Below are 27,261 nucleotides of genomic sequence, written 5' to 3' on the forward strand. Positions count from 1 at the left end.
AGAAAAACATTGGCAATAGAATGACCTTAATGAAGAGCTCAGTGACTTTCAACGTGGCACCATCATAGGATGCCACCTTTCCAACAAGTCAGTTCGTCAAGTTTCTGCCCTGTTAGAGCTACCGCTGTCAACTGTAAGTGCTCTTATTGTGAAGTGGAAATGTCTAGGAGCATCAACGACCCAGCCGCAAAGCGCTAGGCCACACAAGCGCACAGAATGGGACCGCCAATAGTGCATAAAAATCGTCTGTCCTCAGTTGCAACACTCACTACCGAGTTCCAAACTGCCTCTGGAATCAACCTCAGCACAATAAATATTCATTGGGAGCTTCATGAAATGGGTTTCCATGGCCAAGCAGCCACGCACAAGCCTAAGATCACCATGCGCAATGCCATGTGTCGGCTGGGGTGGTGTAAAGCCCGCCGCCATTGGACTCTGAAGCAGTGGAAATGTGTCCTCTGGAGTGATCATGCTTCACCTTCTGGCAGTAAGACGAACAAATCTGGGTTTGGAGGGTGCCAGGAGAACGCTACCTGCCCCCAATGCATAGTGCCAACTGTAAAGTTTTGTGTAGAAAGAATAATGGTCTGGGGCTGTTTTTCATGGTTTGGTCTAGGCCCCTGTTCCAGTGAAGGGAAATCTTAAACGCTACAGCATACAATGACAATATAGACGATTTTGGAATGAGATGTTCGACGAGCAGTTGGCCACATACTTTAGGTTATGTATGTTATGAATTACAATTCATATTATATATTATGAATTTGCAAAACATGCAATATGTTATGAAATGTCAAAACGTATGATATGTTATGAATTCTAATGTTAGCTAGGCTGGGGATTAGGGGTTAGGGTTAAGTTTAGGAGTTAGGTTAAAGAGTTAGGTAAAGGGTTAGCTTAAAAGGTGAAGATCACGGTCAGGGGAAGGGTTAGTTAACATGCTAAAAAAGCTAAAAATTAGTAAGTAGTGGAAAGTTGCTAATTAGCTAAAATTCTAAAGTTGTTCCTGATGAGATTCGAACACGCAACCCTCCGTTCATTTTTGCCATAAGTAACAATCTGTCTTTTATAACCATACCAAACGTAACATATACTATATGTAGCTTCACGGATTTCAGTACAGAATAATACGAAATGCTCTGAGACCAGGTTGTACTGAGACTGAATCTCGCAACCATGATTAGCTGCCATGAGAATAGGGATGAATGGCTGAGACCCAAAAGTTGTTTTATGTTTTAGTAATGTTTTTTGTTGTTGTTTGTGTGGGTGAAAACACTCCTATTCCTTAAATCATGTCAGCACTGCAGCCTTTTGAAACCGGGTTCCTGCCGAAGTGTCTGTCTCCGTGGCAACTTGAGTGACAGGGGATGATGGACGGTCATCAGGGAAACAGTGCAGATAGTCAAATATAAACAGCTCATGCTTGTACAGAGCAAGAGGCCCAGCGGGCTTTGTGTGTGTGTATTTCTATAGCCATGACAAGATGGGTGACATTTAGCCCTGATGTCTCAGTGTGCCTCCCAATGGAGATGCCATGATTTGGACCCTGTTTACATTTGGGGAAAAATGTTAAGAAATGAGGATTCCTGTCGCACACCAGTACCTAAATAGACAATGCACTCTGTCAGAACATGCATGTCTGGGAAAAGTGGTCGATGGTGGGCCAATCGATCTCATTCCTTTCGCTTTGTTTCTCTGATTCCACTGTCAGTGCATTCCCTGTGTCTGATGAGCAAGAGTGACATTCCAGACGTTGCTCTCTCTCACTCATTGTCTTTCTCTCCCTCTGTTACCCCTTTTCCTCTGGTCTCTTTCATCGACTGCACATCATCGACTGCACATTCCTTCCTCTAACCTCCTTCCTTGCATCTTCTCTACTTCCCTGCTTATTGCCTCCCCAGGTTAGCGGCATCAACACAGCTATGAGCAGGAAGAGGGAGCACCGTGTTCTTGTCATGGTAGTTGCCATGGTGCTAGTGTACCTGATGTGCTGGATGCCCTACGGGGTCATGGCCTTGCTGGCCACCTTCGGACGCCCCAGCCTGGTCACCCCTGAGGCCAGCATCGTGCCCTCGGTCTTGGCCAAAACCAGCACGTTCATCAACCCCGTTATCTATATCTTCATGAACAAGCAGGTAAGATATATAATCATGGTCATAATGTAATAGTCATACTTTAAAAAATCCCAGGTTTTCCAGAAAATGGTGGCTAATTTGAACACTTTTTTGGTTACTATATATTTCCATAGTTTGATGTTTTCACTATTATTATGCAATGTAGAAAATAGTAAAAATAAAGAAAAACTTTTGAATGAGTAGGTGTGTCCAAAGTTTTGACTGGCACTGTACATTACCTGACTCTCATAATGCAACATTTGCCCGAGGTCAACTACATCTTCACAAACAGGTGAGAGAAACTTTGTAATCAACCACACGAATTATGCAGATAAGTTACAAAATAACTATCTAAAGTGGATGAATCCTCACTACAGAAACAATAAGAAAGAAAAGAAAAGTGAGAGAAATAGGGTTCACTGGTAAACAGCTGTGAGCTGTGGGCATAACATTGTGTTGGATACAGGGTCAAAATCCACAAAGGAATGGTTAATTGACCACATAATTAATATTTTGCAATAGCCATCCGTCTCCGGACTGGAACCCCATTGAAAATGTGTGGTTTGAATTAAAGAGGGCAGTCCATAAGCGCAGACGAAGGATATCAAGGATTTTTAAAGATTATGTTTGGAGGAAGGGTCAAGATCCCTAGCAATGCTTTCTCCCATCTCATAAAACCTTTTATAAATGGCACAGTTTTGTTATCCTCGCAAGTGGAGGGTGCTGGAGTATTGATAACAGGGGAGGCAATCATTTTGAGATGTTAATGACTTGTTCAACAAAATATTTTTCTCTGGGCAATTGTATTAGTATAAAATACACTGAACAAAAATATAAACGCAACATGCAACAATTTCAAAGATTTTACTGAATCAGTATATTGAAATAAATTCATTAGGCTCTAATCTATGGATTTCACATGACTGGGAATACAGATATGCCTCTGTTGGTCACAGATACCTCAAAAAGAAAGGTATGGGCGTGGATCAGAAAAACAGTCAGTATCTGGTGATACCCGATTTTCCTCATGCAGCGCGACACATCTTCTTCACCTAGAGTTTATCAGGCTGTTGATTGTGGCCTGTGGAATCTTGTCCCACTCCTCCTCAATGGCTGTGTGAAGATCCTGGATATTGGAGAGAATTGGAACATGCTGTTGTACACATCAATCCAGTGCATCCCAAACGTGCTCAATGGGTGACATGTCTGGTGAGCATACAGGCCATGGAATAACTGGGACATTTTCAGCTTCCAGGAATTGTGTACAGATCCTTGCAACATGAGGCAGTGCACTATCATTCGAGCTTCTACTTTTAAAAATCCACCTTTCCAGAAATAAGTCTCTCACTGTTGCCGCTTGTCATAGACCCCCCTCAGCCCCCAGCTGTGCCCTGGACACTATATGTGAATTTATCTATCTTCAGAGTTCTTACTGTTAGGTGACCTAAACTGGGATATGTTTAGCACCCCGGCCATCCTACAATCTAAGCTAGATGCCCTCAATCTCACACAAATGATCAAGGAACCTACCAGGTACAACCCTAAATCCATAAACATGGGCACCCTCATAGATACCATCCTGACCAACTTGCCCTCTAAATACACATCTGCTGTCTTCAACCAGGATCTCAGAGATCACTGCCTCATTGCCTGCGTTCGTAATGGGCCCGCGGTCAAATGACCACCCCTCATCACTGTCAAACGCTCTCTAAAATACTTCAGCGAGCATGCCTTTCTAGTCGACCAGGGCTGGGTATCCTGGAAGGATAATAACCTCATACCATCAGTAGATGATGCCTGGTTGTTCTTTAAAAGCGCTTTACTCACCATCTTAAATGAGCATGCCCCATTCAAAAAATGCAGAACTAAGAACAGCTAAAGCCCTTGGTTCAGTCCAGACTTGACTGCCCTTGACCAGCACAAAAACATCCTGTGGCATACGGCATTAGCATTGAATAGCCCTCGCAATATGCAACTTTTCAGGGAAGTCAGGAACCAATATACACAGTCACTTCGGAAAGCTAAGGCTAGCTTTTTCAAACAAAAATTTGCATCCTGTAGCACAAATTCCTAAAAGTTATGGGATACTGTAAAGTCCATGGAGAATAAGATTACCTCGTCCCAGCTGCCCACCGCACTGAGGCTAGGAAATACTGTCACCACCAATAAATCAAGAATTTCAATATATTTTTCTACGGCTGGCCATGCTTTCCACCTGGCTAGCCTCTACCTCGGCAAATAGTTCTGCACCCCCTGCAGCAACTTGCCCAAGCCCCCCCCCCCCGCTTCTCCTTCACCCAAATCCAGATATCTGATGTTCTGAAAGAGTTGCAAAATCTGGATCCCTACAAATCAGCTGGGCTAGACAATTTTTATTTTATTTTATTTCACCTTTATTTAACCAGGTAGGCAAGTTGAGAACAAGTTCTCATTTACAATTGCGACCTGGCCAAGATAAAGCAAAGCAGTTCGACACATACAACGACACAGAGTTACACATGGAGCAAAACAAACATACAGTCAATAATACAGTATAAACAAGTCTATATACGATGTGAGCAAATGAGGTGAGATAAGGGAGGTAAAGGCAAAAAAAGGCCATGGTGGCAAAGTAAATACAATATAGCAAGTAAAACACTGGAATGGTAGATTTGCAATGGAAGAATGTGCAAAGTAGAAATAAAAATAATGAGGTGCAAAGGAGCAAAATAAATAAATTAAATACAGTAGGGAAAGAGGTAGTTGTTTGGGCTAAAATATAGGTGGGCTATGTACAGGTGCAGTAATCTGTGAGCTGCTCTGACAGTTGGTGCTTAAAGCTAGTGAGGGAGATAAGTGTTTCCAGTTTCAGTGCTTTTTGTAGTTCGTTCCAGTCATTGGCAGCAGAGAACTGGAAGGAGAGGCGGCCAAAGAAAGAATTGGTTTTGGGGGTGACTAGAGAGATATACCTGCTGGAGCGTGTGCTACAGGTGGGAGATGCAATGGTGACCAGCGAGCTGAGATAAGGGGGGACTTTACCTAGTAGTGTCTTGTAGATGACATGGAGCCAGTGGGTTTGGCGACGAGTATGAAGCGAGGGCCAGCCAACGAGAGCGTACAGGTCGCAATGGTGGGTAGTATATGGGGCTTTGGTGACAAAACGGATTGCACTGTGATAGACTGCATCCAATTTGTTGAGTAGGGTATTGGAGGCTATTTTGTAAATGACATCGCCAAAGTCGAGGATTGGTAGGATGGTCAGTTTTACAAGGGTAAGTTTGGCAGCATGAGTGAAGGATGCTTTGTTGCAAAATAGGAAGCCAATTCTAGATTTAACTTTGGATTGGAGATATTTGATATGGGTCTGGAAGTAGAGTTTACAGTCTAACCAGACACCTAAGTATTTGTAGTTGTCCACGTATTCTAAATCAGAGCCGTCCAGAGTAGTGATGTTGGCCAGGCGGGTAGGAGCGGGTAGCGATCGGTTGAAGAGCATACATTTAGTTTTACTTGTATTTAAGAGCAATTGGAGGCCACGGAAGGAGAGTTGTATGGCATTGAAGCTTGCCTGGAGGGTTGTTAACACAGTGTCCAAAGAAGGGCCAGAAGTATACAGAATGGTGTCGTCTGCGTAGAGGTGGATCAGAGACTCACCAGCAGCAAGAGCGACCTCATTGATGTATACAGAGAAGATAGTCGGTCCAAGAATTGAACCCTGTGGCACCCCCATAGAGACTGCCAGAGGTCCGGACAGCAGACCCTCCGATTTGACACACTGAACTCTATCAGAGAAGTATTTGGTGAACCAGGCAAGGCAATCATTTGAGAAACCAAGGCTGTCGAGTCTGCCGATGAGGATGTGGTGATTGACAGAGTCGAAAGCCTTGGCCAGATCAATGAACACGGCTACACAGTAATGTTTCTTATCGATGGCGGTTAAGATATCGTTTAGGACCTTGAGTGTGGCTGAGGTGCACCCATGACCAGCTCTGAAACCAGATTGCATAGCAGAGAAGGTATGGTGAGATTCGAAATGGTCGGTAATCTGTTTGTTGACTTGGCTTTCGAAGACCTTAGAAAGGCATGGTAGGATAGATATAGGTCTGTAGCAGTTTGGGTCAAGAGTGTCCCCCCCTTTGAAGAGGGGGATGACCGCAGCTGCTTTCCAATTTTGGGGATCTCAGACGACACGAAAGAGAGGTTGAACAGGCTAGTAATAGGGGTGGCAACAATTTCGGCAGATAATTTTAGAAAGAAAGGGTCCAGATTGTCTAGCCCGGCTGATTTGTAGGGGTCCAGATTTTGCAGCTCTTTCAGAACATCAGCTGAACGGATTTGGGAGAAGGAGAAATGGGGAAGGCTTGGGCGAGTTGCTGTGGGGGGGTGCAGTGCTGTTGACCGGGGTAGGAGTAGCCAGGTGGAAAGCATGGCCAGCCGTAGAAAAATGCTTATTGAAATTCTCAATTATGGTGGATTTATCAGTGGTGACAGTGTTTCCTATCTTCAGTGCAGTAGGCAGCTGGGAGGAGGTGTTCTTATTCTCCATGGACTTTACAGTGTCCCAGAACTTTTTTGAGTTAGTGTTGCAGGAAGCAAATTTCTGCTTGAAAAAGCTAGCCTTGGCTTTTCTAACTGCCTGTGTATAATGGTTTCTAGCTTCCCTGAACAGCTGCATATCACGGGGGCTGTTCGATGCTAATGCAGAACGCCATAGGATGTTTTTGTGTTGGTAAAGGGCAGTCAGGTCTGGGGAGAACCAAGGGCTATATCTGTTCCTGGTTCTAAATTTCTTGAATGGGGCAAGTTTATTTAAGATGGTTAGGAAGGCATTTTTGAAAAATATCCAGGCATCCTCTACTGACGGGATGAGATCAATATCCTTCCAGGATACCCCAGCCAGGTCGATTAGAAAGGCCTGCTTGCTGAAGTGTTTCAGGGAGCGTTTTACAGTGATGAGTGGGGGTCGTTTGACCGCTGACCCATTACGGATGCAGGCAATGAGGCAGTGATCGCTGAGATCTTGGTTGAAGACAGCAGAGGTGTATTTAGAGGGCAAGTTGGTTAGGATGATATCTATGAGGGTGCCCGTGTTTAAGGCTTTGGGGAGGTACCTGGTAGGTTCATTGATAATTTGTGTGAGATTGAGGGCATCAAGTTTAGATTGTAGGATGGCAAGGGTGTTAAGCATGTTCCAGTTTAGGTCGCCTAGCAGCAGGAGCTCTGAAGATAGATGGGGGGCAATCAGTTCACATATGGTGTCCAGAGCACAACTGGGGGCAGAGGGTGGTCTATAGCAGACTGCAACGGTGAGAGACTTGTTTTTAGAGAGGTGGATTTTTAAAAGTAGAAGTTCAAATTGTTTGGGTACAGACCTGGATAGTAGGACAGAACTCTGCAGGCTATCTTTGCAGTAGATTGCAACACCGCCCCCTTTGGCAGTTCTATCTTGTCTGAAAAGGTTGTAGTTTGGAATTAAAATTTCAGAATTTTTGGTAGTCTTCCTAAGCCAGGATTCAGACATAGCTAGAACATCCGGGTTGGCAGAGTGTGCTAAAGCAGTGAATAGAACAAACTTAGGGAGGAGGCTTCTAATGTTAACATGCTTGAAAACAAGGCTATTACGGTTACAGAAGTCATCAAAAGAGAGCACCTGGGGAATAGGAGTGGAGCAAAGCACTGTAGGGCCTGGATTCACCTCTACATCGCCAGAGGAACAGAGGAGGAGTAGAATAAGGGTGCAATAAGAATTGGTCGTCTAGAACGTCTGGAACAGAGAGTAAAAGAAGGTTTCTGGGGGCGATAAAATAACATCAAGGTATAATGTACAGACAAAGGTATGGTAGGATGTGAATACAGTGGAGGTAAACCTAGGTATTGAGTGATGAAGAAAGAGATATTGTCTCTAGAAACATCATTGAAACCAGGAGATGTCATTGCATGTGTGGGTGGTGGAACTAATAGGTTGGATAAGGTATGGTGAGCAGGACTAGAGGCTCTACAGTGAAATAAGCCAATAAACACTAACCAGAACAGCAATGGACAAGGCATATTGACATTAAGGAGAGGCATGCTTAGTCGAGTGTTCAAAAGGGTCCAGAGTGGAGAGGTTGGTTGGGGGTCACGGCAATCCAGACAGCCAGCAAGGCCATCGATAGCAAGCTAGCATAGGATGGACATCTGTTATTAGCAACCTCTTGCGCTCCGTCAGTAGATTAGTGGGGTTCCGTGTGGTAGAGGGGACCAATCCAAATCACACAACAACAACAAAAATAAAAACAATAGATATAGCTAGAGGCCCAGAAGAAGAAAAAAATAACAATAACAATAAAAATAAATAAATAAATTGTCCGATTATCTATTCAGATAGCAGCCGATAAGACAGCTAATGGCTAGCAGGCCGCAGATGGGCGCCCAGGCAACGTCGCGACGGAGGAACCAGACGGATAACTCCCTCGGGTAGACAACGTCGGCAGTTCAGCCGTGAAGGCCCGGCGGGGCTCCGCGCAGGCAGCAAAACGGGTCCGTACAGGTGACCGCAGCCCAGGAGCGATTGATGGAACTCCTCAGCTGGCTAGCTCTGGAACAACCGATGCTTGCTCTGGAATCGACGAAAACTCCAACTAGCTTCCGATTAGCTTCTGGATTAGCTTCTGGCTAGCTCCTGGCTAGCTTCTGGCCAGTTTCCGGCCAGCTCCTGACCCAGCTTGTGATTAGCTTCTGGATTAGCTCCTGGCTAGCTTCTGGCTAGCTCCTGGCTAGCTCCTGGCCAGCTTCTGGCTAGTTTCTGGCTAGCTTCTTGGAGTTTGGAGTTTCTGGCTAGCTTCTTGGATGATTTCAGACTTGAGGTAAATAATACTTTTTTATACTTTTTCAAATATAAATTGGTGAGGCGGGTTGTAGGAGAGTGTTTTGAGGATGAGTTTATGGAAAATTTAAATAAAAAAATGTATGAAAAAAGTTGTAAATATATATATATATACGGGACACGACAAGACGAGGACAAATGACGTCTGAACTGCTATGCCATCTTGGTAAGCAAGAAAAAATAAATAAATCTGGACCCTCTCTTTCTAAAAATTATCTGACAAAACTGTTGCCACCCCTATTACTAGCCTGTTCAACCTCTCTTTCATATCATTTGAGATCCCTAAAGATTGGAAAGCTGCCGCAGTCATTCTCCTCTTCAAAGGGGGAGACACTATAGACCCAAATTGTTACAGATCTATACCCACCCTGCCCTGCCTTTCGAAAGTCTTCAAAAGCCAAGGTAACAAACAGAATACCGACCATTTTGAATCCCACCGTACCTTCTCCACTATACAATCTGGTTTCCGAACTGGTCATGGGTGCAACTCAGCCACGCTCAAGGTCCTAAACAATAACATAACCGCCATAGATAAAAGACAGTACTGTGCAGCCGTATCCAGAGGCCCGGACAACTGCCAGAGGTTCGGACCACAGGCCAAGGCTTTCGATTCTGTCAATCACCGCATTCTTATCGGCAGACTCAATAGCCTTGGTTTCTCAAATGACTGCCTCGCCTGGTTCACCAACTACTACTTAGATAGAGTTCAGTGTGTCAAATCGGGGGGCCTGTTGTCCGGACCTCTGGCAGTCTCTATGGGGGTGCCACAGGGTTCAATTCTTGGACCGACTCTCTTCTCTGTATACATCAATGAGGTCGCTCTTGCTGCTGGTGAGTCTCTGATCCACCTCTATGCAGAATAGCACACACAAATAACACACACTTCCCCATATTGTTTTTTTCCCTCTTTTGCACCCCAGTATCTCTACTCATCATCTATCACTCCAGTATTAATGCTAAATTGTAATTATTTCGTCACTATGGCCTTTGTATTGCCTTACCTCCCTAACCTTACTACATCTGCACACACTGTACATAAATTCTTCTATTGTGTTTTGACTATATGTTTGTTTATACCGTGTTGTTGTTTTTGTCGCACTGCTTTGCTTTATCTTGGCCAGGTGCAGTTGTAAATGAGAACTTGTTCTCAACCGGCCTACCTGGGTAAATAAAGGTGAAATAAAAAAATCATGCTGAAAGTTTGTGTTCGGTGACCATACTTTATACCACCATGGGGCACAACGTTGACATCAGCAAACCACTCGCCCACACGACGCCATACACGCTGTCTACCAAGTCGGTTACGACGCCGAACTGCAGTCAGAAGACCCTGGTGCGGATGACATGGACACAGATGAGCTTCCCTGAGATGATTCCTGACAGTTTGTGCAGAAATTCTTCAGTTGTGCAAACCCACAATTTCATCAGCTGTCTGGGTGGCTGGTCTCAGACAATCCTGCAGGTGAAGATGCTGGATGTGGAGGTCCTGAGCTGGCGCTGTTACACGGTTGTGAGGCCAGTTGGACGTACTGACAAATTCTCTAAAAGGACATTGGAGGCGGCTTATGGAGTAGAAATTAACATTACATTCTATGGCAACAGCTCTGCTGGACATTCTTGCGTTCAGCATGTCAATTTCACGGTCCCTCAAAACTTGAGACATCTGTGGCATTGTGTTGTGTGACAAAACTGAACATTTTAGAGTGGCCTTTTATTGTCTGCCCCCAGCACAAGGTGCACCTGTGTAGTGATCATGCTGTTCAATCAGCTTCTTGATATGCCACACCTTGGCAAAGGAGAAATGCTCACTAACAGGGATGTAAACACATTTCTGTCCAAAATTTGAGAGAAGTAAGCTTATTGTGTGCATGGGACATTTCTGGGATATTTTCTTTTAGCTCATGAAACATGGAACCAACACTTTACATGTTGCTTTTATAATTTTCTTCAGTATAATGTGATTTAACATTTTTTGGAGAATACAATATAGCTCAGTATTTGTATTATCCATGCCCCCTCATCCTCCCCAAATAAATGAAATGCTACTATTGTCACACAAAAATATGGTAAGAATAATGCAGTTATTCAGATTTACTTAATCAATTCGATTTTTACTTATCAAGAAATAGTACATACAAACACCAGTGCCTGGTTTCCGTTGCTTATTGAAATCAAAAAGAAATAAACAATGAATGACAAAAAAAAACAGTTTCCCGCTCTGCAATGTCACATGAAATGTACAATAGCTCGGGTGAACCAATTTCTTTTGCAGATTCTCAAATGAAAATGAAAACAAAAGTTAGTTCTGGAAGTATTGTGATTATTAGGTTGCATAAACATGATGTTTTCTCCCACAATTTTGGCCTAAATAAAGAGAATAGGTTTCTGCTGTTGGTCAGTGGTCAGAGTCTGGGAAACAAGCAGGCTGCCTCTGACTGGGAGAGAAACAGGCTCGCTTGAGCCTACAGATTTACTTAGGGTTCATAGAAACAACCCTTGTCTAAATCTGAAACTAAAACTAGAAACTAGATGTTTTAAGGTTTACAATACTACCAAAGTGCCCAAAATGTACCATTACCAATTACCACTCTTTTGAAAAATGCACTTTCTCACTTTCTCCATTTAAAAAAACAATTTTTGCTTATGAATTTACCATGTTACTTTTGACTGTACTATTATAAATGTCCAAGTTAGCCTTGCTCAACTTTTTTTCCCACCACAAACCAAGGCTTCGGAGGACCACGCCAAACCAAAAGCATACTTAGGGGGGGGGTCCAATCATAAAATGAGGAAATGAGTACCACAGTGTGGTGTAAAAGACACAGAAATCCAGTAGCTGTCTGACACTTTACGGTGGGAAAATAATTTCCTATCGTTCAAATTAATCATGGTATATTACTGAGGACGTCGAATTGACCTGTCTCTAATATTGGATGGGGCACGACCCTTGTCTCCCCGCAAGTTAAGCGTTTGACTGCAAGACATGGTCATTGACATTTTAACATGGTGCTCCTCACATCTGTCATCTAGTCAATGCTCCTAATTTTTATGTGAAGACGTCTCCATTTATATGTCTTAGGCCATGTCTGCTGATGAATTTTGTCTATGATGTTGAACTTTCCTCAGAGAGTTGACGGTTCCGTTACTGTATATCCTGATAAGCAAACAGCCAATCAATTGGAGACAATCAACATATTTATAGGAGGTCATCTGGGTCATCTACTAAAATTATTAAGAGGAGACATGGCATCCTCCTCACCAAAGACTCAACCTAGAAATGCAGTAATGACCAACTCTCTGCCTTGACAGGGGATTTCACCTTCACAGTCCCTCTCTCTGGAAATCGGTCATACACCCGGTTCAAACATTTATTTTGACCAGCTTACCCTTATGTTTGCTATGATGAAGTTATGATGATTGCATATAGGTAAATTAATGACTGATCTGTTTCACCTGTCTTGTGCTTGTCTCCACCCCCCACCAGGTGTCTCCCATTTGTCCCCATTATCTCCTGTGTATTTACATCTGCGTTTTCCATTTGCCTGTTGCCAGTTTGTCTTTGCCCGTCAAGTCCTACCAGCATGTTCCTGTGTTTCCTGTGCTCTAGTTTCTCCCAGTTCTGCCTGTCCTGTATCTGCCTGAATCTGATTTGGATTACGACCCTTTGCCTGCCTTGACTACCCTTTTGCCTGCCCCTTGTACTGTAATAAACTCTGAGATTCGTACTATCCACCTCCTGTATTTGCATCTGGGTTTTAGTCTGAGTGCTGATAAGAAGCACCAAAGGACTTTGTTTTCTCTTTGTCAATGAGACACAATTTCTCTCTCAACAAGACCAATGGTCAAAGATAAATGGTTGATCTTGTATCTTTACCAACTTGTGAAACTTCCTTCAGCATCTGGTGTGGGACAGAATAATTAACAACCCACCTAGTGCTTGTCCACTATTTCTGATAAGATCGCTCTAATCAAATATATTGGCTACACTTTCATGTGATGTTATCCGATTGGTAGTGTTCCATTATCAGCTTGTCAAACTAACTCAAATTATCAGCTGGTCTTACTGTGGGCATAGTGGATGAAGAAGGTAAAAAAATAGGGTATTTCTGAATGCAGCTGTTGTTAGGGACTTTATTATACCCAGAAACATCAAGGCAGTGCCAACTTAGAGGAGGGAAACTTCTGTAACTCAATCACAAGTACTGACACATCGTACTTTGTGTGTGCGTGTATACAAAGCACATTTGAGAACAAGGCTACCTAAATTCTATCAGCATATTGATTGCATTACGCGCAGGGGTAATACACTCGATCACAGCTACTCTAACTTCGGCGATGCATACAAAGCCCTCCCCCGCCCTCCATTCGGCAAATTTGACCCCGACGCCATCTTGCTCCTCCAATCTTATAGGCAGAAACTCAAACAGGATGTACCAGTGACTAGAACCATTCAACGCTGGTCTGACCAATCAAAATCCACACTTCAAGATTGTTTTGATCACGAAGATTGGAATATGTTCAGGTCAGCCTCAGAGAACATCATCGACCTATACGCTGACTATGTGAGAGAGTTTATAAAGAAGTGCATTCGACATGTTGTACCCACTGTGACTATTAAAACCTACCCTAACCAGAAACCGTGGATGGATGGCGGCATTCACGCAAAACTGAAAGCGCGAACCATCGCATTTAACCATGGAAAGAGGTCTGCGAATATAGCTGAATATAAACAGTGGAGTTTTCCCTCCACAAGGCAATCAAACAAGCAAAATGCAGATACAGGGACAAAGTGGAGTCTCAATTCAACGACTCAGACATGAGACGTATGTGGCACGGTCTACAGGAAATCACGGACTACATTTAAACGTGTTAACCCTCGCAAGGCTGCTGGCCCAGACGGCATACCTACAGTGCCTTGCGAAAGTATTCGGCCCCCTTGAACTTTGCGAACTTTTGCCACATTTCAGGCTTCAAACATAAAGATATAAAACTGTATTTTTTGTGAAGAATCAACAACAAGTGGGACACAATCATGAAGTGGAACGACATTTATTGGATATTTCAAACTTTTTTAACAAATCAAAAACTGAAAAATTGGGCGTGCAAAATTATTCAGCCCCCTTAAGTTAATACTTTGTAGCGCCACCTTTTGCTGCGATTACAGCTGTAAGACGCTTGGGGTATGTCTCTATCAGTTTTGCACATCGAGAGACTGAAATTTTTTCCCATTCCTCCTTGCAAAACAGCTCGAGCTCAGTGAGGTTGGATGGAGAGCATTTGTGAACAGCAGTTTTCAGTTCTTTCCACAGATTCTCGATTGGATTCAGGTCTGGACTTTGACTTGGCCATTCTAACACCTGGATATGTTTATTTTTGAACCATTCCATTGTAGATTTTGCTTAATGTTTTGGATCATTGTCTTGTTGGAAGACAAATCTCCATCCCAGTCTCAGGTCTTTTGCAGACTCCATCAGGTTTTCTTCCAGAATGGTCCTGTATTTGGCTCCATCCATCTTCCCATCAATTTTAACCATCTTCCCTGTCCCTGCTGAAGAAAAGCAGGCCCAAACCATGATGCTGCCACCACCATGTTTGACAGTGGGGATGGTGTGTTCAGGGTGATGAGCTGTGTTGCTTTTACGCCAAACATAACGTTTTGCATTGTTGCCAAAAAGTTCAATTTTGGTTTCATCTCACCAGAGCACCTTCTTCCACATGTTTGGTGTGTCTCCCAGGTGGCTTGTGGCAAACTTTAAACAACACTTTTTATGGATATCTTTAAGAAATGGCTTTCTTCTTGCCACTCTTCCATAAAGGCCAGATTTGTGCAATATACGACTGATTGTTGTCCTATGGACAGAGTCTCCCACCTCAGCTGTAGATCTCTGCAGTTCATCCAGAGTGATCATGGGCCTCTTGGCTGCATCTCTGATCAGTCTTCTCCTTGTATGAGCTGAAAGTTTAGAGGGACGGCCAGGTCTTGGTAGATTTGCAGTGGTCTGATACTCCTTCCATTTCAATATTATCGCTTGCACAGTGCTCCTTGGGATGTTTAAAGCTTGGGAAATCTTTTTGTATCCAAATCCGGCTTTAAACTTCTTCACAACAGTATTTCGGACCTGCCTAGTGTGTTCCTTGTTCTTCATGATGCTCTCTGCGCTTTTAACGGACCTCTGAGACTATCACAGTGCAGGTGCATTTATACGGAGACTTGATTACACACAGGTGGATTGTATTTATCATCATTAGTCATTTAGGTCAACATTACTTTCAGTGTTTGCTGCACTGAAAGTAAAGGGGCTGAATAATTTTGCACGCCCAATTTTTCAGTGTTTGATTTGTTAAAAAAGTTTGAAATATCCAATAAATGTTGTTCCACTTCATGATTGTGTCCCACTTGTTGTTGAATCTTCACAAAAAAATACAGTTTTATATCTTTATGTTTGAAGCCTGAAATGTGGCAAAAGGTCGCAAAGTTCTAGGGGGCCGAATACTTTCGCAAGGCACTGTAGCTGCGCAGACCAGCTGGCTAGTTTGTTTACGGACATATTCAATCGCTCCCTATCCCAGGCTGTTGTCCCCACATGCTTCAAGATGGCCACCATTGTTCCTGTACGCAAGAAGACAAAGATAACTGAACTAAATGACTACCGCCCCATAGTACTCACTTCTGTCATCATGAAGTGCTTTGAGGACCATATCACCTCCACCTTACCGGCCACCCTAGACCCACTTCCATTTGTATACCGCCCCAACAGGTCCACAGACGACGCACTCGCCAGTACACTGCACACTGTCCTATCCTATCTGGACAAGTGGAATACCTAAGAATGCTGTTCATTGACTACAGCTCAGCATTCAACAACATAGTACCTTCCAAGCTCATCATCAAGCTGGAGGCCCAGGGTCTCAACCCCGCCCTGTGTAATTGAGTCCTGGACTTTCTGACGGGCCGCCCCCAGGTGTTGAAGGTAGGAAACAACATTTCCACTTCGCTGACCCTCAACACTGGGGCCCCACAAGGGTGCATGCTCAGCTCCCTCCTGTACTCCATGTTCACCCACGACTGTGTGGCCATGCACACCTCCAACTCAATCATCAAGTTTGCAGACAACAGAACAGTAGTACACTTGATTACCAACAACGACGAAACAGCCTAAATGGAGGAGGTGAGGACACTCGGAGTGTGGTGTCAAGAAAACAACCTCTCACAAACTGAAATGGTCCACCCACATAGACAGTGTGGTGAAGAAGGTGCAACAGCACATCTTCAACCTCCGGAGGCTGAAGAAATTTGGCTTCTCACCCAAACCCTGACATACTTTTACAGATGCACAATCGAGAGCATCCTGTCGGGCTGTATCACAGCCTGGTACGGCAACTGCACCGCCCTCAACCGCAAGGCTCTCCAGAGGGTGGTGCGGTCTGCACAACGCATCACCGGGGGCAAGCTACCTGCCCTCCATGACACCTAGAGCAACCGATGTCAAAGGAAGACCAAAAAGATCATCAAGGACAATAACCACCCAAGGCGCTGCCTGTTCACACCGCTACCATCCAGAAGGCGAGGTCAGTACAGACATTACCCGAATAATTGATCAGGTATAGACACTGGTATATATTGTGATATACAGTATCTTCCTCTGCTCCCTTGTTTGTGTTATTGTTACCTCACGGCCAGATAAAACAGAGTGTATTTTTGTTGAATTATTCAGAAGGTTTTATTTGTGGTAGTGGGAGATTGGCCGTGAGCTCCATAAAAAAAGTGTGATGAAACATTTGACTTTTCGGAAATAAGAGTTCAAACATGAATGCCTTTTGTTTTTGTTGTACAACAAAGAACAAAGTTTCCGAAGTTAAGGTTATTCAAAAGAGTATTGTTTTGCAGGTGACAAATTATTGAATCCCCTTCAGGGATGTAAAACTTTGCCATTGTCTTATTAATGGCCTTGGCACATCTTGGTGTCCCTTTCAAAGTTATTAATTGCGGTAAAGCCTCGTTTACATGCATTTGCTTTCCTTCTGTCTTAATGATGAAGGGCTGGATCGTGGCTGCATTAATTCTGAGTATGATTAATCACATCGCTTTTTACTGATGTGTTCTGATTCGCACTGTTTCACGCAGTCATCTCTTTTCATCAAAGGGGTCAGAATAAGTGGTAAGTAAAGCACTTGTCAGCTTTATTCTTGTGTGTGTAAAACACTAAGACAGTGGCTGTTTATCGTGTAGCGCTGGAGACGGGAGAATCCCAGGGCAGGATGACGTTGTCTAGTGGACACAGGCATGTCATGAGTTTTGACTGGAAACACAATACATTGTTTAAACTTTGTTTAGTGAACTGGAGCATGTCATCTTGTATGAGACTCATAAATGAAAGAAAACCTCAATATAACTTGAAGTATTCAGGAAAAAAATATGTAGGCGGTAGCCCAGAGGTTAGAGAGCTGAGCCAGCAACAAGATAATTCGAATCCCAGGTCAGATGAGAAAAATCTGGTGGGAAATGAGCCGACCACCAGAGGGTTGGCATCAGTATCCTAGCTGCCATCTTCAGCCTTTGTGCCCTGGAGTAAGGCACTTAACTGCTCACTGGGCTCAGTGTGTGTGTGTTTGTTATAGATATTGTTATAGTTCATTTGGCTCCGTTCATGTAAAAGAGCCGGCTCATTTGGCTCCCAAAGTCATGCCCCCCTTTCATCATGGGGGAACATGGCTCCCAAACGGTTCTTAGTTCAAAATGCTTAAAAATTCACCTAGAACCATGAAAAAAATGTATATCTCCAATGTAAAGCCCCAAAGGTAAGCTATCATTATGTCAGATTGTGAAATGTGTGTTCAAATATATTTTTAACTGGCCAAATTATTAGATGGGCTGCAAAGATTGTTTTTACACTGACGAGCTCTCCCCACTATTTACTGTTTCTGTAGTGAGGATGCACCCACTTCAGATAATTATTTTGTAACTTATCTGCAGAAAAACGTTGTTTTGAGCTCAATAAGCAGTAGTAGTAGTATGCAAATCAGGGAGCCACCGATGCGATCCGGTTCCTGACATTCGCCAAAATGATCCAGTCAAAAAGACTGCGAAAGACAATCACTCGTGTGTGTGTGTGTGTGTGTGTGTGTGTCTGTATTGGGTGGTTGGGTGGAAAACAATGAGAAACAAATGTCTTCTTCTTGTAATAGCAATAGTGGTTACACTTGTATGGTATCCCCAGGACCAAGTTTGGGAAACGCTGCCATAAGATATGAGAGAGAGAGAAATCTTGACTTCTTGTAAACTATTTCTTTTACCAGTCCAACATTATGTGTAGCAAGTGCAACATTTACTCAACAGTAAAACACTGGTGTTCCGAGTTGAATAGCCTCTATGTTTTCACTGAAGGTGTATTGCTCACAAGTTTAATATTAATGCAAGATATATTTAGATATAATGGTATGTAATGACATACAAATGCTCCACTGTCCCTTCCTGGCACTTTCAATTATACATTCTCCTTCCCGTGTATCCCACCAATGGCTGACCTTTCAGGAAGATTTGAGCCCACTCATCTACTCAACGGAGACACGAATGTCCTGTATGTCATTTTCAGTCTTCAATTCCTCCCAGCCCGTTACTATGGAAACTGTGAGTTGAGGCGAGTTGAAGACTAAAAATGCTGTACAGATACAAGTAGCGGCATGTGTTTGTCCCATGAAGACCTGTGGAAACAATTATCAGAGAAGACAGATCATTGCCCTCTCGACGTGGGTATGGCACTTTGCTTATGGTGAGTACAATTTTCTACTTCTCTTCCTCTCAGTACAGTGGAAGTGGCCATGGATGTTGCAGATGGGTATGGTTAAAATTGCAAAAGAAAACAAGCATAGACTGAGAGGAAAAGATTGGAACAAATAAACCATCAACTACACCATAATGTTGATTTTGGTTTTGCCCCCCAGACCTTTACAGTTTCTATGTTTCTAGCTACCACTGGAGGTATAAAGTGTATTGGAGTTTGGCCCTTGACCTATAAAGTCTATGGTTCAGACATATCCCCAATTTAACTTGCCTTAACTTGTTTAATTACAGTTGAAAAATGAGTGTGCCTTACAGAACCACTCATTCCCCAATTGAGTCCAGTTGACTCAAGTTAACCAGAGAATGAAGGATGTGTACTGTGTCCTAATCAAAGTTCACTAGTGAGACCCTGGAGGGCTACAAACTGTCAAATGTCCCTTGAGAGCAAAAAGCGTTCATTCTTGAATGTAGAGAGCAATGTGCAATGTTGCGTCTACTAAGCACCCCCCTTCTGCTTGTCTCGCCTTGTGTATTCAGACCTTTAATCCAAATGATGACTTTAATTAATCACGCATTGAAAAGAAAAGCAGCCGACTCTGCATCTCTGCCTCCCCCGAGGAGCATTGAAAGGCATTACATTATAAAGGCCTAATGAATGTGTAGATGGGTACATGTAATGTAAAATATGTGCTCACTGGCTTAGAGCTTGGGTTTATTATCGACTGCAAATGTATGACCCCGTCCAGAAACAACCGTTTGCTTGTACCACAAGCCCCCATAGGCACATGTGTAGACCTGAGACAACTGCTGTTAGAGTTATGGCAAACAGTCCAGCAAGTTTATCAGAGAAAAAGATGGCGGTACTTACAGTGCCTACAGAAAGTATTCACATCCCTTGACTTTTTCCAAATGTTGCTGTATTCCAGATTAAATTTTAAACAGATTAAATATAGATTTGATTTTACTGGCCTACACACAATACCCCACATCATGTTAAAGTGTAATAATGTACATTTTTTATTTATCAAAATACTAAAAACGAAAAGCTGAAATGTTTTGAGTCAATAAGTATTCAACCACTTTGTTATGGCAAGTCTAAATAAGTTCAGATGTAAAAATCTGTTTAACAAGTCACATTATAAGTTGCATGGACTAACATGGTTTTTAATGACTACCTCATCTCTCTACCCCACACATACAATTATCTGTAATGTCCCTCAGTCAAGCAGTGCATTTCAAACACAGATTCAACCACAAAGACCAGGAAGGTTTTCTAATGCCTCGCACATAAGGGCACCTATAGGTAGTTTTTGTTTTTCAAAGTAGACGTTGAATATACCTTTTAGCATGGTGAAGTTATTAATTACACTTTGGATGGTGTATCAATACACCCAGTCACTACAAAGATACACAATACAACCACTCAGGGATTTCACCACTTTAAAACCATTACAGAGTTTAATGGCTGTGATAAGAGAAAATTAAGGATGGATCAACAACACTGTAGTTACTCCACAATACTAACATAAATGACAAAGTGAGAAGAAGGAAGCTTCTACAGAATACAAATATTCCAAAACATGCATATTGTTTGCAATAAGGCACTAAAGTAAAACTGTGAAAAATGTGGCAAAGAAATTAACTTTATGTCCTAATTACAAAGCGTTATGTTAGGTGGAAATCCTACATCAATGAGTACCACACTTCATATTTTCAAGTATGGTGGTAGCTGCATCATGTTATGGGTATGCTTGTCAAGGAGTAAAAAGCTTTTAGGGTAAAAAGAAACAGAATAGAGCCAAGCACAGGCAAAATCCTAGAGGAAAATCTGGTTCAGTCTGCTTTCCAACAGACACTGGGAGACAAATTCACCTTTCAGTAGGACAATAAACACAATACCAAATATACACTGGAGTTGCACACCAAGATGACATTGAATGTCCCTGATTGGACTAGTTACAGTTTTGACTTAAATCTGCACGGAAATCTATGGCAAGACTGTCTTGCAATGATCAACAACTATCTTGACAGAGCTTGAAATAAAAACAAGCTACTACTTTTCATTTGGTCTGGCTGGTTTCACCTTGCCAAATTTCAAACAAACTAAAATGCCTAAGCAAAACCATGTGTTAATGCAAGTCATTTGTTTAAATCCATCTATGATTATCAAGAAGTATAACCTGTCCCAAACTTCATATTACTTTTGCTTTGGTCTTCCAACAACATGCGGGAGAAATCTGCTCAATAGCCGCTCTAATTGCAACGTGAATAGCCTTTATTCAATAGCCTATTGCAACGAGTGCGCTGAGTCGGGAAGGAAGTACAGGGAGTGTGTGTTAATTAATTAATTAATAAATAAACAAACAAACAAAAAAATAAACACAAAACACAAACAACGCACCGACATCAGAGTCAATAACACCTGAGGAAAGAACCAGGGGGAGTGACAGATATAGGGAAGATAATCAAGGAGGTGATTATCCAGGTGAGTGTCATGAGACGCTGGTGCGCTTGACGATGGTGACAGGTGTGCGGGATAATCAGCAGCCTGATGACCTAGAGACCGGAGAGGGAGTATGCGTGACACCTATATCCCCGTATAGCCCCCATCTCCCTTAATCTGCATCCGATGCGCTCATGAATGCGTTGCTTCTCATATAATGTTTCAGATATATCAAGTTATGGTACTGAGTGCATTTTATAAAATGCTTGCAGTCAAACAAACAATAATACTGGGCCTCCGCTTATTTTCCTGTGTTTGGTCCAGACTGCTTTCTCACTGCCTTCTCACCTGCAGCGAACAGCACCATGACAGAAATGGAATCGCACTGAGACCATCCTTTTCGAAACATGGTGCGTTGTTTAGTGCGTTTCAGAGTGCGTATAGAGTATTCCCACCAGTCCAAACTAACCGAACTAAGGGGATAACACACGCCAGAGTTCGGGAAAAATGCTATAGCGCGCTTGACATTTAAAGGTAATTTTCAATTGAACCAACAGCCTTTACCTTAAATGCCATCTCTGCGAATGCGGTAGCATTGCCATTAAAAGCTGCACTGTCGACTAGAGCGCACAGATTGAAATCTGGTTTTATATAAACCCTTGTGTTTGCTGAGCTAGCTTCGGAGCTCACTAACTCCTCTACCCCTCTTTGTGATATCTAGGTTGTTGTTTTCATCCAGACGTCTAGATTCAGCTTCACTGTCACAAACATGACCAGAATAGTCCAAATCCATGAAAAACTCAAACTTCCTGGTCATAGACCCGCTTTTGAAGTTAACGTATTTCACCCATATATGACCTTATGCTGTGTCTGCTGCTCTGCTTTCCATAACTCACTCATCTATCCAATCCTCTCAGTGCCTCAGTAGGGTTTGTGTTTTGACAGCTGACAAAGTCAGGGTATGCTCAACAAGATCATAGAGTTTCTATAATTTATACACCAGTCTTTCGTCTCTCCAATTTGACATTATGAAATGGGGATTGTGTTTACTTTGCCAATGCATGCACTGTGGTTCAACACAAGGTGGATCTGTGTTACTGTGTCTTTGTTTTGTCTGGATGATCTTTTCTGTGTGTGTGTCTATTGTCTTTGTGTATTCCCTCTGAAGAGGCAGCGGTGCCATAGGACACTCTTCCTTCTTTACGTCTCTTGAGAAAATGTAGTAGACTATAAGTATACATGAAACTTGTAGAGTATACTAAGTACACTACGTTTTCTCAAGGGAGGTGACGTCAGAGCCCTTAAGATGACGGTATGGGACGGGAGTGTTGTTAAAGTTCAGCCTGGGAAGTAGGCCTTTTCAACCAAGGTCTCTGTCTCCATCTGTATGTGTGTATGCCTGGAATAAAAATTAACCAAATACCCTCATTGCATTGTTATGCTTTTTAATAAAATAATTAACTCTGTCTGTCTGCCTCCAGCAAGAGCTAAATTCAATATCTGCACTATGAGCTCTTGTCTTTGAGTTTTGTTGACTTTGTAGCGAAAAGTGATATCAGTGTGAAACACAGCACCTGTGGTTTCCTAATCAGTTTGTAGATTTTAAATATGGATGGCATGTTCATGCAGATTTCCTTCTATAACTTTCCACCCCCAAAAATTATTTCCATGCTCATCTGCTGCAGGCAGCTCCTGACTCTTCTTTTCCCCCAAAAAATCCAATATGTTTATATAATGTTGTGGTATGACTTTTACAAACACTTTATAAAAGCATATAAGTATTTATTTTTTTAACCTTTATTTTACTAGGCAAGTAAGCTGCCTGTTCAGGGGCAGAACTATAGATTTTGTACCTTGTCAGCTCAGGGATTTGAACTTGCAACCTTTAGGTTACCAGTCCAATGCTCTAACCACTAGGCTACACTGCCACCCCGGCAAAGTTACTTTGTTGGTGGATTAAGGGGATAGTGGAGTCACTGCGAATGTGAGTTGCTTTTCAAGTTATGAGTTATAACAGCTATTAGGACCTCACTCCTTCCTTTACCATGCAGTGTGTCTTGAGACCAGCTATCTAGTCCATTTTGTAATCATTACTCATCTGTATGGGAGTATGATGTATGGGAGTATGATGTAGTGTGTTAGGATAGGTATGAGAAAAATCAGTCTCTGTTGTCCTCTTATTTTATCAGGCTTTTTATATAGCCAGTCAAGGTTTCCTGCGCCTCACATTATCAAATACTCATTCTTGAATGAGAGCCTAATTAGTTCCGCATTTATTACCATTTGGGAAATGTACAAATAATGAGTGTCTTTTAGCATTGTTCTATGTGAAAAGGCAAGGTGAGACAACAAGTTCAACGAACGATAGGGAGAGAGAGAAGAGAGAAGAGGAAAAGGAGGTTTCCAACCAGACGGTTCTGGATTACTCATAATTATTCACCATTACACTTCTCAGAGATAGAGGGAATAAGAGAAAGGGAGAATTAATTTCCCTGGTGAGAAAGGTGCAACTTGTATGGACCCTTTGTTTGACAGCAGGAAGTAGGAGAGTTTAGGAGGTTGTGCCTGCGGAGGTGGGATGGGGAAACAACTTCAAGTAGGTACATACGCATCGATAAGTGATCTTTGTGGAGTTGGGGTAGGAAACAACTTGAAGTCGGTACATTGGTATAATGGTCCTTAAAACTTAATCCTGCTGTTTGTGACGGATAAAGAGTAACAGCAGCACATACATTATTTGTTTCCCCCTTTTTAAGGAAGGCAATGTGTAATGGATCTCTTCGTGTATGACATATCGGACCAATGCGCAGCATGGTAAGTGTCCATGTTAATTTATTAACTGAACACACAAAACAAAATAACGAAGTGAATCGAAGAAAACAAAATAGTTCTGCAAGGTGACATACACTAAACAGAAAACAACCACCCACAAACAAGAGTGGGGAAACGGGCTACCTAAGTATGGTTGTCAATCAGAGACAACAATTGACAGCTGCCTCTGATTGGGAACCATACCAGGCCAAACACATAGAAATACCAAACATAGAACAAAAACATTGAATGCCCACACCAACTCACGCCCTGACCAACCTAAAATAGAATCATACAAAAGGAACTAAGGTCAGGACGTGACAGTACCCCCCCCCCCCAAAGGTGTGGACTCCGGCCGCAAAACCTAACCCCATAGGGGAGGGTCTGGGTGGGCATCTGTCCACGGTGGCGGCTCTGGCGCGGGACGTGGAACCCGTTCCACCATAGTCTTGGCCCACTTAAGTTGCGCCTTTGGAGCGGCGACCCTCGCCTCCAACCTCGGACTGGAGACCCTTACAGCGGGCCCCGAAAAGACGGGAGATTCTGGCAGCGCCGGACAGGCAGGAGTGAAGGGTGGCTCTGGCAGCTCCTGACTTACGGACGGCTCTGGCAGTTCCTGGCTGACGGGCGGCTCTGGCAGCTCCTGACTGAGGGGCGGCTCTGGCAGCGCTGGACAGAAGGGATACTCTGGCAGCGCTGGACAGGAGGGAGACTCTGGCAGCTCTGGACAGGAGGGAGCCTCTGGAAGTGCTGGACAGGAGGGAGCACCTGGAGGGAGGAGACGGAGAGACAGCCTGGTGCGTGTGGCTGCAACCGGAGGCCTGGTGCGTGGAGGAGGCACTGGATGGACCGGACCGTGGCGGCGCATTGGAGGTCTCGAGCACCGAGCCTGCACAACCTGTGCTGGCTGGATACTCCCCGTAGCCCGGAAAGTGCGGCTGGGTGGAACAGACCGCACTGGGCTGTGCTGGCGAACCGGGGACACCGTGCATAGGGCTGGTGCCATATAACCCGGGCCGAGGAGACTCACTGGGCTGGCTTCCTTTCTCCTGGCTCGATGCCCACTCTAGTCCGGCCGATACGATGCGCTGCGATGTAGCACACCAGGCTATGCCTGCGCACTGGGGACAACGTGCGCCTCACAGCATAACACTGTGCCTGCCCGGTCCACCTCTCTCCACGGTAAGCACGGGGAGTTGGCTCAGGTCTCCTACCTGACTTAGCCACACTCCCCGTGTGACCCCCTCCCCCCTCAATACATTTTTGGGGCTGCCTCTCGGGCTTCCTTGCCAGCCATGTTCCCTCAAAGCGCTGGTTCCCTTTACCGGCTGCCTCCACCTGTTCCCATGGGAGGTGATCCCTTCCAGCCAGGATCTCCTCCCATGTGTAGGAACCCTTCCCGTCCAGAATGTCCTCCCATGTCCATGAGTCCATTCCACGCTGCTCCTGGTTACCACGATGCTTGGTCCTTTTTTGGTGGGTGGTTCTGTAACGGATCTCTTCGTCGTCTGACGACGAGTATGACATATCGGACCAATGCGCAGCATGGTAAGTGTCCATGTTAATTTATTAACTGAACACACAAAATAAAATAACAAAATGAATGGAAGAAAACGAAACAGTTCTGCAAGGTGACATACACTAAACAGAAAACAACCACCCACAAACAAGAGTGGAAAAACAGGCTACCTAAGTATGGTTCTCAATCAGAGACAACGATTGACAGCTGCCTATGATTGGGAACCAAACCAAGCCAAACACATAGAAATACCAAACATTGAACAAAAACATTGAATGCCCACCCCAACTCACGCCCTGACCAACCTAAAATAGAAACATACAAAAGGAACTAAGGTCAGGACATGACACAATGACTGGTTGGGTTGGAGTGTTGTAGCCTCACCATTCTTTATAGTTCATTTTTCTGATATTTCAGCATTCGAGCAAACAGATGTTGTACAGTATGTCCAACTTGACTCACCTCTTTCTGTCTCCCCATCTTTTTTTCTGTTTGTCCGTCTGTATGTTGGGGATGTGTTTGTTCACTGGTATGCCAGTTCTACAGGTGCTTCCGAGCCTTGCTGAGGTGCCAAGAGCCCCAGAGGGGTTCCAGCATCAGGAGCTCCTCCAAGGCGCCGACCAAAGCTGTCCGTGGTGGCACCCACAAAACCAACGACAACAACTTCACCTTCGAGGTGGCCTCCCTCGGGCAGCCCATCAGCATGGTCCCCCAGCTGGGGAACGCAACTGTGTACACAGCCATCCCCGCTTCCTTTGACATGGTCAAGCCCAACATGGTGTCGCTAGTGGCCCACTACAACGGCGAAGGTCTGGGGCCGTCAGGGGTTACGACCTCTAGGAACCAATTACAGGGAGGGAGGTGGATCCAGATGGGCCGTCAAAGTGGATTTAGTGCTGTTACGAAGCTTGCCTCTTGCCGGTATGATGGACAGGAGGCATAGAGGGAAATCTTTAAAAGCCTCCTGACTCTTCGGAAGTGGAGCCATTGGAGCTACTAGTCCATCTTGAGGAAGGACATCAATCTGTCTGGCTCTGCACAATGTTATACATATTTTCGCCATTTACTATCTCAAATACGCCTATGGACTGAGAGTGGGGAGAAAAGGGTGTGAAGAAACCCTTTATTTTTTACAATTTCTAATGTTTTGTCAAATATATTAGTTCTATGAAATGTCATGATGCGATTTCACCGTCTGTACCTTTACAGTACAAAGATAAAGAGCGATGAAGAGTGCATTTTTGTATTGATCTGAGATTGGAATCACAGATTGAGGAAACTCTATTGTATTCAAGTATTTTCAGGAGAGTTATCAAAAGTGTTAAGATGACAAAGCGCTAATGACAAAAAAAACCCACTAAAGGTACTGATGGGATTGTACTGTTAATGATTTTTTTTTTTTTTGAATGCTGAACCCAGTTCCATCACTCAAACGTATTCAATTGTAGCTAGTCACGTATTTACTTTGTGTCATAAACATAGGTAGCATGTGTCTGGCATGTATATTTCTTTCGAAAAACATTTTATGTAAATATTTTAAAAAGTAGATTGTGAGGTATGAATCTGGAGGTCCAGGGAACTGTTGGTTCTCTTTTCTCCCTGGTGGTTAATTTATTGATTTATGTAACTTATTGGCCAGAGATTCCCCTCACTGTGTTAAGTCGCATCAGTCCTTGACTATTTCTGGCCTTGCGGTCTGTATCTGAGAAAAGAAGATCTAATCTGTTCTGACAAAAATGTTGTAATTTT

The 27,261-nt window shown here is 43.5% G+C and overlaps 1 protein-coding gene across 1 annotated transcript in view; it reads left to right on the forward strand.

Moving 5' to 3' along the window:
- The window catches only part of LOC135516466 (vertebrate ancient opsin-like), a 105,252-nt gene extending 78,321 nt beyond the window's left edge, over positions 1–26,931 (forward strand). The window contains exons 3-4 of the mRNA XM_064940801.1: positions 1,902–2,135; positions 26,051–26,931. Of these exons, the coding sequence (XP_064796873.1) occupies positions 1,902–2,135; positions 26,051–26,455 (639 nt within the window). The 3' untranslated portion in view covers positions 26,456–26,931. The remainder of the gene's footprint in view (positions 1–1,901; positions 2,136–26,050) is intronic.
- The last annotated feature ends 330 nt before the right edge of the window (positions 26,932–27,261 follow it).

This window comes from Oncorhynchus masou, chromosome 3 (assembly GCF_036934945.1).
Source record: "Oncorhynchus masou masou isolate Uvic2021 chromosome 3, UVic_Omas_1.1, whole genome shotgun sequence".
Lineage (NCBI taxonomy): Eukaryota > Metazoa > Chordata > Actinopteri > Salmoniformes > Salmonidae > Oncorhynchus > Oncorhynchus masou.